The 13,046-nt window shown below is 34.4% G+C and overlaps 1 protein-coding gene across 4 annotated transcripts in view; it reads right to left on the bottom strand.

Moving 5' to 3' along the window:
• The window catches only part of RICTOR (RPTOR independent companion of MTOR complex 2), a 136,687-nt gene that overhangs the window by 13,818 nt on the left and 109,823 nt on the right, over window positions 1-13,046 (bottom strand). For 3 of the 4 annotated variants that reach the window (XM_055554724.1, XM_055554727.1, XM_055554726.1), the window contains 9 exons: window positions 12,836-12,923; window positions 11,507-11,599; window positions 10,833-10,939; window positions 10,143-10,372; window positions 7,393-8,401; window positions 7,049-7,120; window positions 3,550-3,727; window positions 2,700-2,778; window positions 1,768-2,001 (listed from right to left, as the gene is read on the bottom strand). In XM_055554724.1, coding sequence (XP_055410699.1) covers window positions 1,768-2,001; window positions 2,700-2,778; window positions 3,550-3,727; window positions 7,049-7,120; window positions 7,393-8,401; window positions 10,143-10,372; window positions 10,833-10,939; window positions 11,507-11,599; window positions 12,836-12,923 — 2,090 coding nt within the window. The remainder of the gene's footprint in view (window positions 1-1,767; window positions 2,002-2,699; window positions 2,779-3,549; window positions 3,728-7,048; window positions 7,121-7,392; window positions 8,402-10,142; window positions 10,373-10,832; window positions 10,940-11,506; window positions 11,600-12,835; window positions 12,924-13,046) is intronic. The other variant, XM_055554725.1, reaches the window with a different exon arrangement.

Genomic DNA, 13,046 nt, shown 5'->3' with positions numbered 1-13,046 from the left:
GTCTTTTTATTTTTTCCTCTCACAATTGTCTTCTTAGCATCTAGTTCAATGCCTGATCCCCAGAGTGACATAATAAATATTAAGTTGAATGCATGAATGAGTAGAGGTTCAGTGTCTTTTTAACAACTAGCCTGCCTCCTTTCACACCTCTGAGAGGATATCAGTAGTAAACTGTAATCATTTCCCAGTTAAGAGTTATTCTCCTCCCCACTTCATATCACTTGAATAACAAGTCAAGGGGTTCTAATGGCTGTGCCAAGGTGAGAGCCTCACTGATGGCAGCAATTCTTCCACAAGTCCCAAACTTGATGAGTCTCAACCTGATTACTATACTGGAGTGGGTTGGCATTTCCTTCTTCAGGGGATCTTCCCGACCCAGGGATCGAACTTGGGTTTCCCATGCTCCAGGCAGACTCTTTACTGTCTGAGCCACCAGGGAAGCCCAACTAGCTCAGCAACAGATCACAAATGAATTTGCTGGACTGTCTTGTGACTGGGTAATTAGAGGGCTGGCTTCCCTATTTCCTGTTTGATAAAGAGAAAAGAGTATAGCGGAACTCCACAGTAAGTGCTTCCTAAGTATTTGCTGAATGAGTAAACAAACAGAACTTACAAGAACTAAAACATCATAAACAATGTATAGACAAATGACAGTAGCATCTTCTTTTCTGTGTACAATACATCAGAACAATACTGACCAAACCTTTCACTCAACAGAAAATGAAAATAATATAGCAGGCTGAGTCCCTGTTCATAGTGGGAAGTGCCTTGTCCAAGGGTTTGTCAAACCCAGGCCCTACTGGGAGAGGATTAATCTCTCAGCACATCCATAACCTATTCAGTTATCAGTGTGCCAAAATCCATCAGTTGGGAAGCTCTTAATCAGAATACCATGGAGAAGTGTAGATGAATGACCCAGAGAATTCTGGTTATCACTAGGTTTTTCTGAGGGTGGCGAAGTGATACTCACCAAGAAAAGGTATCTATAGTTATATTTTAAACATACATATCATATAAAAAAGCTGAATCTGGATCTGATTCACTTTCTACCTCAACAAAAACATACTGAGTGCCTAGTATATAAAGCAGTATGCAGCTAGGTATTAGAAAATAAAAATGAAAGGGCATGACAGACTATATCCTGAAGCACCTTACTGAATGGAATGGAAAAAAATAACCAAAAATAATTAACACAAGAGATCTATGTACAAAGGGCAATAAAAGTAAAGAGGAAAAAGTGTCAATATCTAAGAGGGTCAGACAAAGCTGTGAAGATGAAACATGCTCATCTCTGAGGATGAGGTGGGCTTGCCAAATGGGCTCTACATGGCTGTGTGTGAGCTTGCATGGGTGTGAGGAGGGGAAGGTGCAAGAGGGAACAGCATGGAAAACACACTTTTCAACCCTAGAATTATGAAAAAGAGCACAGTCTGCTCAAGAACACCAAATAAGTAAGTAAAGGCATGTCAATTACAAGACAGGGGAATGGTGATAAAAACAATTGACGGATCAGATGGAGTCTTGTGTGCTAGACATGAAAAGTCAGTAAAGAACTGTCAACAGACTAATCCAAGGCAACAGTATGAAAGGTGAATTGCAAGGGGACAAAATTGGAGACAAACACTAACACTCCACAGGTAGATGCTGAGGGACTGCACTGAAGCTGAGGTAATGAGATGGAGAAAGAAGGATGATCAGTAGGAGATGTCTTGTGATTGAGCAGATTCAAATTCAGGTGGATTCATCCAGACAGACATAATCACTCACCTGAATGACTACATATTGCACTCAGTTGGTTACTGGGCTGGAAACCCAGAATTTCAATACAGACACAATAAAGGCAGTTATCATCTGTATGTTCCTGTAGTCCAGTGTCTTCTGTACTTTCTAAAAACAGAGAAGCATCTGAATGGATTGAATTCATTATTTCCGTAAGACTCATCTGCTGTCGTAGCAAGTGAAAAGAGTTTTTTACAAGACCTCCAGTTCCAGATGGAAGACCTGTGTGTGAGTAAATATAAAAGATAATCTGAGGAAGATGGCATCAATGACACTTCTTTCAAGATGCATTAAACTATGTGAAATTTTAAAGAAGGGAAATTAGGGAAGAAAATCAGAACACCTTTTATGACTCAAAATCTAACCTTAATTGGGGAGAAAAACAGGATAATTTGCTTTAAATTAGGAAAATAATATCAGCAGATATATTTATCTTACTTTAACATGAGGTTTTAAATGCAAAATAAAAAATTAAAATTATACAATTAGGTATCATTTCAATTCTTCTCAACATTTGCATAAAGAAAAAGTAAATAATTATGGGTCTAAAGAGGTCCTTATTAAGAAAAAAATCAAGATTATAAAGCTTTAAAGCTGTGGCTGATATGCATATATTAATTAGAATACTACAGATCATAGCAAAGAAAGATCATGTAATGTATACAGTTTTTTTCTGTCTCCTCTCTCCAAAAAAAGTAAGTGCTCAATTTTTTTTTATATGTTTAAAACAGAAACAACTGATCTGGTTTTTGTCTTCTTGAGAGGCTAGGTACTTAGTTCCCCCCGCAAAAAAGTTATGGTTTAATTTTAAATTGACTTAACTATTTTCTTGCCCAAAATTAAATATATGTGAATTTTAGTGTCATCCTACTGTTAAGAATTTTCTTTTTAATATAAAGAGAACAAAAACCACGCATTACCTCCAACATCATGGGCAAATACTCTTGCACCTCGATCATCATGTATGTTTTTTGTTTGAAAATAAGGAATATCCTTTACCTGAAATAGATATAAGTCAAGGTAAGTCCTATTATAAAAAGAAATTTATTTTATGAATATTAGCAATATTAAATGAAATATAATTTAAATGGAATTACTAGAGCACATGAACCTATAATGAAAAGATACTGAAGGAAGTTATATTACCAAAACTTGACAAAATAACATAAAACCGTTAAGGTCCTTATCTAGCCTTGTTTACTTAAATGGATATTAAAATAATTATTTTAGAATTTATCTAAAGTGTTTTTGGTCTTCTAGACAAATGTGTATTCTTAATTCTATCTACCATCTAGATTGTTGAGTATTTTGTGGGATTACCACAGTATGTGGCTGCCATGTATGAGATAAGCAGAATCAAAGGATTAAATAAAACAAGGGTTATACTGTACATTTCAAACTTAAACAATGTTATATGTCACTTGTATATCAATTTAAACAAATAAGGAATAAGTCAAATGTGACTAAAAAGCAAGATTAGGACTTAAAATTTTTATAGAGAATATACAGATAAAGAAATCAAACAAGATGCTGATTTAGTATTAGAAGAGAAAAAGGATAATGTTTTGGGGACTTAGAGGTGCTAAAAAGAGTACAGAATAATTGAGAAAGGTGGAATAATTCTCACGGTAAAATTTCTTTAAATAAAACTGCCTAAGAATATCACCTTCCCTAAAATTAGTATTCACTCTAAATTATAATTTCTAGTAAGCAATTAATATGAAAAGAAAAGTAAACTAATTCAAAAGAAACCAAAAGAATTTATGATACCTGGAATATATCATTGATATCTACTGGAAGAGCAAGACCAATATAGTCATCTGAGCTACCATATGTCGCACTGGACACCATGGACCTCACGGAGGAGGAGCGCTGCAGCGTATTTTGGTTAATAGGACTTAATAAATCTTCTTTATCTAGCGAAGCATAACTTAAAGCTTTCATGAACCTAGAATATCATTAAAAAAACTACATTAGTTTATTGATTTGCTACAGCAATCAGACAAATAACTGTACTCCATTTTCTTTCGTATCTTCAAAAAGGAGAGAAAGCGCGTCAAGTACTAAACAGTGCCATCTTATGTACTGAGAACATATGAACACTTGAAAATACTTCTCTCTTATAAATTGATATATAGTTCATTAGTAATGTTGACTGTTGACCAAAAACAACTGTTATGGTCTCTCAGGTAAAAGTGAAAAGGTGAGCAATTAAGGTAACTTTCAACATCTACAAGTAAAAAAAAAACAAAACTGACCTCAGAAAAGAGGTGTTATCCAAATATTAACTTCACAGTCACTTCAGACTGCCAGATTTGCTATCATAGAAGTAAGGGCACGTCTACTAATGCTATTTAATACTACTTTTATTAAAATAAGCTTAATCACTTATTCTTTTGTATAGTAATTACTTTATCAACATAAGATTTTCTAACATAGCAGACAGACACAAAATAGTAAAAATGGTATCATATATAAATAGTACAAAGGATAGTTTATATGAAGCACTGATGTTTCCTCAATACATTCCTTACCAGTGATTCCATGACACGGAATACTAACATTTCCATAAGATATACCTTTCTTATACAGATTTTTATTTATGTAACAGACATACTAAAATATTTATTATATGCCTGCTTTGTATATACAAGGCAGTACCCAAGGTTCTACAGTATATGTATACTGCTATTTGAAAACTCAAATCATTTAAAATGTAAAAATGTAGCCTAATAAAGAATTATTTTGAAAAGCATACAAAATAAATGTTTTATAAATAGCTAATAAAAGTAACATAGGAAAAACCACTACTAATTTCCACCTAAAAATCACTCTGAATTGAAACTTACAAATTTTATAAAATAGGTCAGTAGTTTTTAATTTGTACTTTTATATCTAATTCCAGAGAATTCTTCAAAGACTACTGGACTGAAGGGGAAGAAATTATTGTTATACTTGCCTCCACAATACCTATTTCAATCAGAGTAGCTCCATTTTTACATATTCTTCACATTGGGTTTCCACAGAAATGTTTTTATGCAGAAAGGGTTTCTCTACTTAAAAAGTTAATGCTTAAAAAAATGCTTAAAACCACTGATCTACTCCAATTGCCTCCAAGCAATTGAGGCCTACATATTTCAAAATTCATGAATTTTACTATATAGATTTACAACAGTAAACAATTGAGAGGCTTGTCTGCCTTTGTTCTGGATTGATGAGGCTTGCAAAGCTTTTGAATTCCAAGGAGATGAGACATTACAGCATAATTATGGAACTTTTTCCAAGTTCCTTCACTCAGTGCTGGGATTAGATCTCAAGATTAAGGATTCCTACTCAGTGTTTTTTTCTGCTATGCCTCAAAGAAACATCTCAGAAAGACACAGTTTTTAAGACTGTTGGATTCACGCTAATCATTATACTACAGTATGAGAATGACTACTCTTCTAATTTTATAGGAAAAAAATCTTTTCAGCCTCGATCTAAACTATTATAGTAAATGTGTAGTTATCTTCCATCATTTTCATTTTCTCTGAATTAACCAGAAGAAAGAAGTGGGAAAAGGAAGACCAATATCGACAATTTTTTCCTCCATGGAACCTGGTTAAATACTAAACACAGTTTGAAGATTAAGTGGAAGATTTGATGAACGTAAGATTTCTGTTCAGCATTCATTCCTTTGTACAGCTATTCTTGTTTCTCTTGACTGCTTTATCTTGTTTTTATTTTTTCCCTTCTCCCAAGAAATGAAAAACAAATAGTAATCCTTTATAATGCCAATAAGCTGGAATTTTACTCCGGGAGTAAAACTTCCACATACCCGTCTATCATTCCAACAGAGAATACAGGAAATAAGATCCTAAGAACCCAGACTGATTAGGAAATAGTGATTTGGAGTTGTCATTTCTGGCTTATTCTAATGAATAGTTAAGCAATGAAACTTTTTACCTGTGCTGTAATCAGTTTAGACAGAAATACCTGCTTCAACAAGATAGAATAATTCTAACTGGGTAGAAGAATCCTAACTGGGTGGTCCAGAGTTAACAGTGCTTTGTTTATTGTACTGAGCTGTAAGATGGGGGTATCCTTACTACTTATTTTGGGTGCTACATTACTGCCCCTGGCTGAATGCTACTAGCTGTTATAGTCTCGAGTTTTCAAATACTTTGCTTTAGTATAAAAGTTTCCTTCTTTGCTACCAATTTCAAAAGCTGTTCTTTCTTGTCACAGTGTCCTTACCAGTAAAAGTTTTTAATTATTGCTTCTATAGGCCTGAAAACCTGATATCCAAACCTGTTAGAATAAATACCGACAAATTTTGTATGTGGGTCAGAGGTACCTCCTTTGAATAAAATTTGTGAATGTCACTGCATAGATTTATACTAGTGAGTTGTTGAGAGGGATGAGGCTGTCAGATAGATAAGACAGTACTGCATAATTTATGAAATCCTACCAAAGGGAACATAATTTACTATCTGCTGCAAGGAGTCTCTTCTACTAAATGTGTTAACATTACTGAAAGAAAATGCCTTCATAACTTCTTAACAACTTGATTACATAAGAGCCAAATGGATTAAAGAAATAACTATAAATAATAATAGTGATAATAATCATGATGATAATAGCTAACTTTTATCGAGTGCTTAATTTGTGCTAGGAACTAGGCTCACTACTTGGCAAATACATCCATTTAAAAAAAGTAAATGAATAATCAAAAACTATAGAAAATTTTTAGAAGCACTTGACCCAACAAAAAATTAGCTTTTAGAAATTTTTACAAAAATCAAATTTAGTGATGAAAATCTTTTACAGATAAAATTTACTACTTTGACCAGCTTGATATAATCTTTAGATACGGCAGAAATCTCCCAAATGTTCTTGAGCACAGGCATACTGCAATGCTGAATTCTGAGGATCAAGTAATTCATTTAATGTTCATTTGGTTCCTACTTTAATTATCACAGCTACTTAAACTGAGGGTTTCCCTTGTGGCTCAGTGGTAAAGAACCTGCTTGCGAATGCATGAGACGCAGGTTTGATCCCATGGTCAGGAAGATCCCCTGGTGAAGGAAATGGCAACCCACCCTGGTATTCTTGCCTGGGAAATCCCAAGGAGAGAGGAAACTGGCGGGCTACCAGTCTATGGAGTCGCAAAAGAGTCAGACACGACTTAGCGACTAAACAACTTAAGCTGGAAAGACTTGTACTGAAATTTTATTATCTTCAAAAAAAAAAAAAAAAGGTCAACTTTTGGAGCCTTAAATTGACCTACCTGAAAAAGTTGTTTGTTATTGTAGGTCTTAAGCTCCTGATTCCCCCGACATGCTTCTTTTTAAAATTGATCCTTGCAGAAGCGAGAAATAAAAAAAGCTTGTGACTTATGTGTCCTTGCAAAGCATGTATGTTTATTTCCAGGGCCTAAAGGAGTTTCTTTTCCCCCCTCGCAGCTGCAAGAATCCATTTCAAATCACATTCGGGTAACTAGGAGCTTATAGCCTACTACAGTGAACAGTAGGTTAGTTCTGAGGCTTATGTAGATGTAAAACTTGGCTAACGCTTTACATTTAAGTCTGTTAAAATTCAACCATGTTCATTTTAAAATGTATATTTGCTCACCTGCTTGGTGTTAACCTGGACTCAAAGCTGTTGGCCTTCATGGTGATGGTATCAGTAAACAGCACATCTTTTGCTGGGGATGCCAAAGCTTCAGAATGAGATAAGGATGGATGCATTCTTTGCTGTTGTAATCTTTTCAGGGTAGCGTAGCCAAAGGCATCTCTAGAACTTGTGTAACTAAAGTTATAGTCTGCTAGACTTTTAATTGTAGCAATAGAGGGTGCTTTAAGGGACTGTGCTCTTCTAGGAAGTGTATGAGAAGAACCTGGAGGCACCAGGGACACTGAGTTTGATTTAGAGAGAGAGAGATGGTTAGACTGTGGCGTCAAATAGTGGCTTGTCTTAACAGTTTTAGTACTTACCACAGTACTCATACTTCCACAGTCTGTGTCCACAGTCGTAGCATCTACACCTACTGTCTCTCGTGAAGGACTTGAACTCATTGAACTTATGCCACTTGTTGTAGTATCTGTATTAAAACTCTGGCTACGTATCTTCATATGTGAGCTCGATGAACTTTCTACAACTAATCTCTCTCGGCTTGTGTTTTCTTTGTGATTCTCTGTACCAAGACTCTTGGTGAATTTTAAGTCATTCTCTCCAATACTTGGAGTACTACCAGTGTCTTCAATGTGCTTATTCCCAACAAATGAAGTTTCTAATTGTAATGTTTTCTGTACTGTGGATATGGGTGTGAAATCATCACTATGATTAAAGTCAACACTGGGCTCTGTAAGCGTTCTGATCCGCCTGTTGCTTGTCTTATTTTCAGATGACAGTTTCCCTCCTTTTGGATCACTGCTGCTACGATGTTTTTTATTAGGCAAAGTAAGAGAATTTAAGATACGATTCTTCACAAGTTTACTAGAAGCAAAGAAAGGGAATGGATTTTTATCCTTTATAGGTCCAGGTCGATCATAAAATGCCGGCTCTGCATCCTCATTGATGTCAAGGAAAAATGTACTAGTAGAGCTGCTGCCAAACCGGTCATCCTCCATGATGAACATACCTACAATCAAAGGATTGATAATAAAAGCACATTAAAAAGGACAAATAATTATGGTAACTTTAAGTGACATAGCTGAGGAAATTTTTGTCTAATAGTCACCTGGAAAAACTATTTTCAAAAATAAAGAGTTAAGACTGCTGAGCCAAATAAACAGAGCTTCCTTGAGATTCAGAATTTGTATTTGAATAAAATATAAAATTATGTCAATATGAAATCTTGTTATTTCCAAAACAAAAAAAAACTACAGGACTCATTATGTCATAGCTTATCTGAAGTTTCTTTTGTATCCCAGTAAGTTTCTAAAACCTCCAAATATTCAGGATAAAATTAAAGGCAGAAAGGAGACTTGACTATGGATATTTATTCAGTTGGTACATGTTCCTGGTGGTTTATACTTCCAATCACAATAGGTAAGAGAAATCAATCTTATAAGAAATGAATGTCCAATCTTGAACAACATATACTTAGAACTGAGTCACCACATTTTAAGTTCATGTTTAAATGAATTACATTTATTTCTCATTTTGTTTTAGGTACTAAGAAACTCCTCTAAATTCAATGCCTGCTGCTGCTGCTGCTGCTAAGTCGCTTCAGTTGTGTCCGGCTCTGTGTGACCCCATAGACGGCAGCCCACCAGGCTCCCCAATCCCTGGGATTCTCCAGGCAAGAACACTGGAGTGGGTTGCCATTTCCTTCTCCAATGCATGAAGTGAAAAGTGAAAGTGAAGTCGCTCAGTCATGTCGGACTCTTAGCGACCCCATAGACGGCAGCCTACCAGGCTCCTCTGCCCATGGGATTTTCCAGGCAAGAGTACTGGAGTGGGGTGCCATTGCCTTCTCTGAAATTCAATGCCTCTCTCTAATAAAAAAGTCAATCCAGGTGACTAATGACATCTATGGGATTGTATTTTATTTTTCTGTTGAATAATTAGAAATGATTTCAAATATATTCTGAACAAAGGCAAAACAAAATCTTAAACTTGCATACTGCACTGTTTTTCCATATTATGTCAATTTTAAGATGCACATGTTTCACACTTAAAATCTCTAAAATCAGGATGTATCTTGTAATAGGCATCTTTTTTTCTTACACAGTGGTGTGCATATTATAATTTAGGATGTCTCAGACCTGGTGAAATATGTTCGATAAACAGTGCCCTAGCCTCTTTAAAAAAACTGTGTCTTAAATTTTTGCACCTAGCACTGTTTAACACAGAGCTTAAAATTGCAATCCATTTTTCATTTAGTTGATTTTTTAAACTTCATTTAGTTGATTTTTGATACTCCCTTTTAGCAGTTTCACTATTTAATTTTAAAATTTAGCTTTTCTTCTAAAAATGAGTATGTGAATATAATACCTCTTAATAAATATATTCTAGCTCAACAACCCTATATATGAAAAATGAACTAAAGAATTAGGTAAAAGATGACAGTAGGTAAATAAACATTTACTTATTAGAAATTGAAAAAAAAAAAAGGTGGGGGGAATGGTTCTTCTGGCACATGATTTATTATTTAACTCTGTAAGTACAAGTTTCCAACAGCTATTTAGAAAGCAAAGGCAAACAACAACACAGGTTGATGGCTATACTCCCTGTTGTGAAAAGATACACACTCTCCAAGAAGCTATTACTGCCAAATTATCTCCGAAAGAAGTAAATTAAGAATGTAAAATTCATTTAACTTTTACATCAGCAGGGTCAGTTCTGCTAGCTTCACACATCGCTGTCACGGTACTCACTTGACGGTGCAGATTCACTTTCACTATTATGCCTAGAGCTTGTGGACTCCGAGTTCAAACTGAGGGTGCTTGGGACAGATGAGAGTTCATTACAGAGTTGTTCTACATCGTCTGGAACCACTGGCCACAAATGTTTACGACTGTGCCTTACAGCATCCCAGTTGTGACACTTTAGAATATCACAGCCTTGCTTGGTTTTGGCTATGAGCCCAAGAACATATACACAGGTCCTGTAAGGAAAAAGTAAAGTATTGACAATTTATAATTTCAAACTGAGATTTCTGAAAGCAACCATAAAATATTGGTTTGCTATATGTACATTTGCATTTTATTTAATAAGCTATTAAAAATGACATGAAAATCTTCCTAATAAAACTATTAATTACAAGGAAATAATTTCAAAGAATTATAATCAAATAAAAAACATATATATACATATACATTAGCTTTTCTGAAATAAATTCAGAATATTTAGGCTAATGGAACACTGGACTATTTGGACACATGCTAAACTCTCCCTGTTTACTTGCAGGGTAAATGTCAATACTATAATGTTAAAAAATAAAGTAATATTAAACAAGGAACTCCATAAGAGGTTTAATTGAAAAACTATAATCATAAACTAATTTTCTCACATCCACATGTGAACAACAGTATATACAATAGAGATTTCTGAGTTAAATAACACACCCTCTGACTGAAAGAACTTCACACTGTTTTGCAAGTTTCAGTATATCTGGAATCACATTTTCTTCTTGTAGCAAATTGAGACCCCAATTAGATGAGCCAATATTTCCCTAAAAGAAAGGAAATCACATGTCATATATATTTCCAAGAGTAACTCTTAAGACATTTAAAAAGCTACCTATAACACAAAAAATCTAACCACATCTGTAAGAACTGTGGGGGAAAAAAAACCTCACATAAGGAACTTCAGGAATTAAAGTTCCATTTGTCTTATCAAGGGGCTTCCCTGGTGGCTCAGATGGTAAAGCATCTGCCTGCAATGCAGGACATCCAGTTCAATCCCTGGGTCAGGAAGATTTCCCCTGGAGAAGGGAATGGCAACCCACACTAGTACTCTTGCCTGGAAAATTCCGTGGACAGAGGAGCCTGGTAGGCTACAGTCCATGGGGTTGCAGAGTCGGACACGACTGAGCAACTTCACTTTACTTTTGTCTTATCAAGAAAAACAATAGTTTAATTATTTACTTTCTAATATTTAAGTGGGCAGAAACAATCTTGGCTTTAGAATACTAATCTAAGAACAAATTCCAAACAAAATAATTTTTATTTAATATCAATAGGAAAATGAGTAAAAATCTAAAAATTTAGAAGATCTCATAGAAGTGTCTGTTACAAACCAAGGCCCAAAGAGATGCTTTCAGTTTTTTAATTTCTTCCCATTTATCCAAATCTGGTGTACGAACATTGTGACAGAGTTCTGTAATAATATTCTGGAGAAGGAAAAAAAATGCCATATGATTACCAATACATTTTTAACATATTCTCTTATTGTATATTAAAATCTATTTAATGTTTATATTTAGTGATTTCTATATATTTAAAATCTTAAAATAATTTTATGCAAAATTTCTTAAGAAGCAGCATTAGAATATGCGCTCTGAGCTCATATACTAGAGCTGGGAACTTATTAGGCAAGTGGCTTTCAGCACGTTACTTTATCTCCCCATGCCTTGATTTCCTGAACTCTAAAACAGGGATAATAATAGCCTCTGTTTCATAAAGTTTAATGATTTAATGAATTATTACATAGAAAGTTTAACAAAGTACTTGGCACTTAGTATTATAAAATGTTAGCCATTAATTATCATTATTTCTTTTAGACAGAAAATAATAAATTAGCAACTAGATCTTCTCATACTATGGAGATAATGACATTTAGAAAATCATTTAAATTTTCAGCAAATTAAAAAAAATTAATATAAAGGTACACACCTCAATAATCTTCATGGATAATATAAAAATACATGAAATTATGGAGTGTATTTATGTAAAACTTTTGCTCCTGAGATGGGAATACTGATATGAAAAGGAACTGAACATCTAGGTTACTACTGTTAAGAAACACACACAAATACTTCTGTAACTATTCCTAAAATAAGAAAACGGTTATACTTACTGAAAAGACCTAGTAGCAAGACATACTCCCCCCCAAAATTTGATGTGCATGCTATACTCAAAGAACAGCTGGTTGCCTAAGCCTCCAATATTTCATGAAGTATATGAGAGTAGTTAGATACTAACAAACAGCAGCTGATAATTTCAGTTTGTTACACACCAAAGTTAACTGAACATGTTTCAGGTTCAGTTTAATTTTCCAATGAGAGGAATGAAGAAATTCAATTTTTCAGCATGTTTTTTTTACTAAGAAGATGAACTTTCCCAACAAACTAGAAAGGAAAAGAACTTGGACCTTGACTGGGTTACTTATTCTACATAACAAATTACATATGCAAAAGATCCTAAGTCAGGGAAATGTATGCAAGCCTGTTTATGTATCTAAGGACTGCAAGCACAGAATGCCAAAGTCAGTTACAAGATGGAGCTTGAAAAGCAATTATACCACTGACTTTAAGGCTGTTGAGAAGTTTCTGCAAAGATAACACTTTAGTAGTATTAACTTTTTTCTATTACTGTAGCTATTTAAAATAAGCAAATTATGTTTTTACCTGTACTTCCAATAAATGACAGCCTGTTTTGTGGTGTACCAGTTGTCCATAAAGATGTACAGGTAGGTAGACATGAGGACGCTGTAATCTGTATGATAAACATGATTGGTAAACCTACTGGTTCACTGTAAACATACTAATTTATAAAATGACTTAAAATATGAGATAAACAACTAGACCATCACTCAGCATGAATAAAAATACGGAGGTG

The sequence above is a fragment of the Bubalus kerabau genome, chromosome 18, assembly GCF_029407905.1.
Source record: "Bubalus kerabau isolate K-KA32 ecotype Philippines breed swamp buffalo chromosome 18, PCC_UOA_SB_1v2, whole genome shotgun sequence".
Classification (NCBI taxonomy): Eukaryota; Metazoa; Chordata; class Mammalia; order Artiodactyla; family Bovidae; genus Bubalus; species Bubalus kerabau.
The sequence above is the reverse complement of the archived record's forward strand: the minus strand, read 5'-3'. Positions and strand labels throughout refer to the sequence as shown.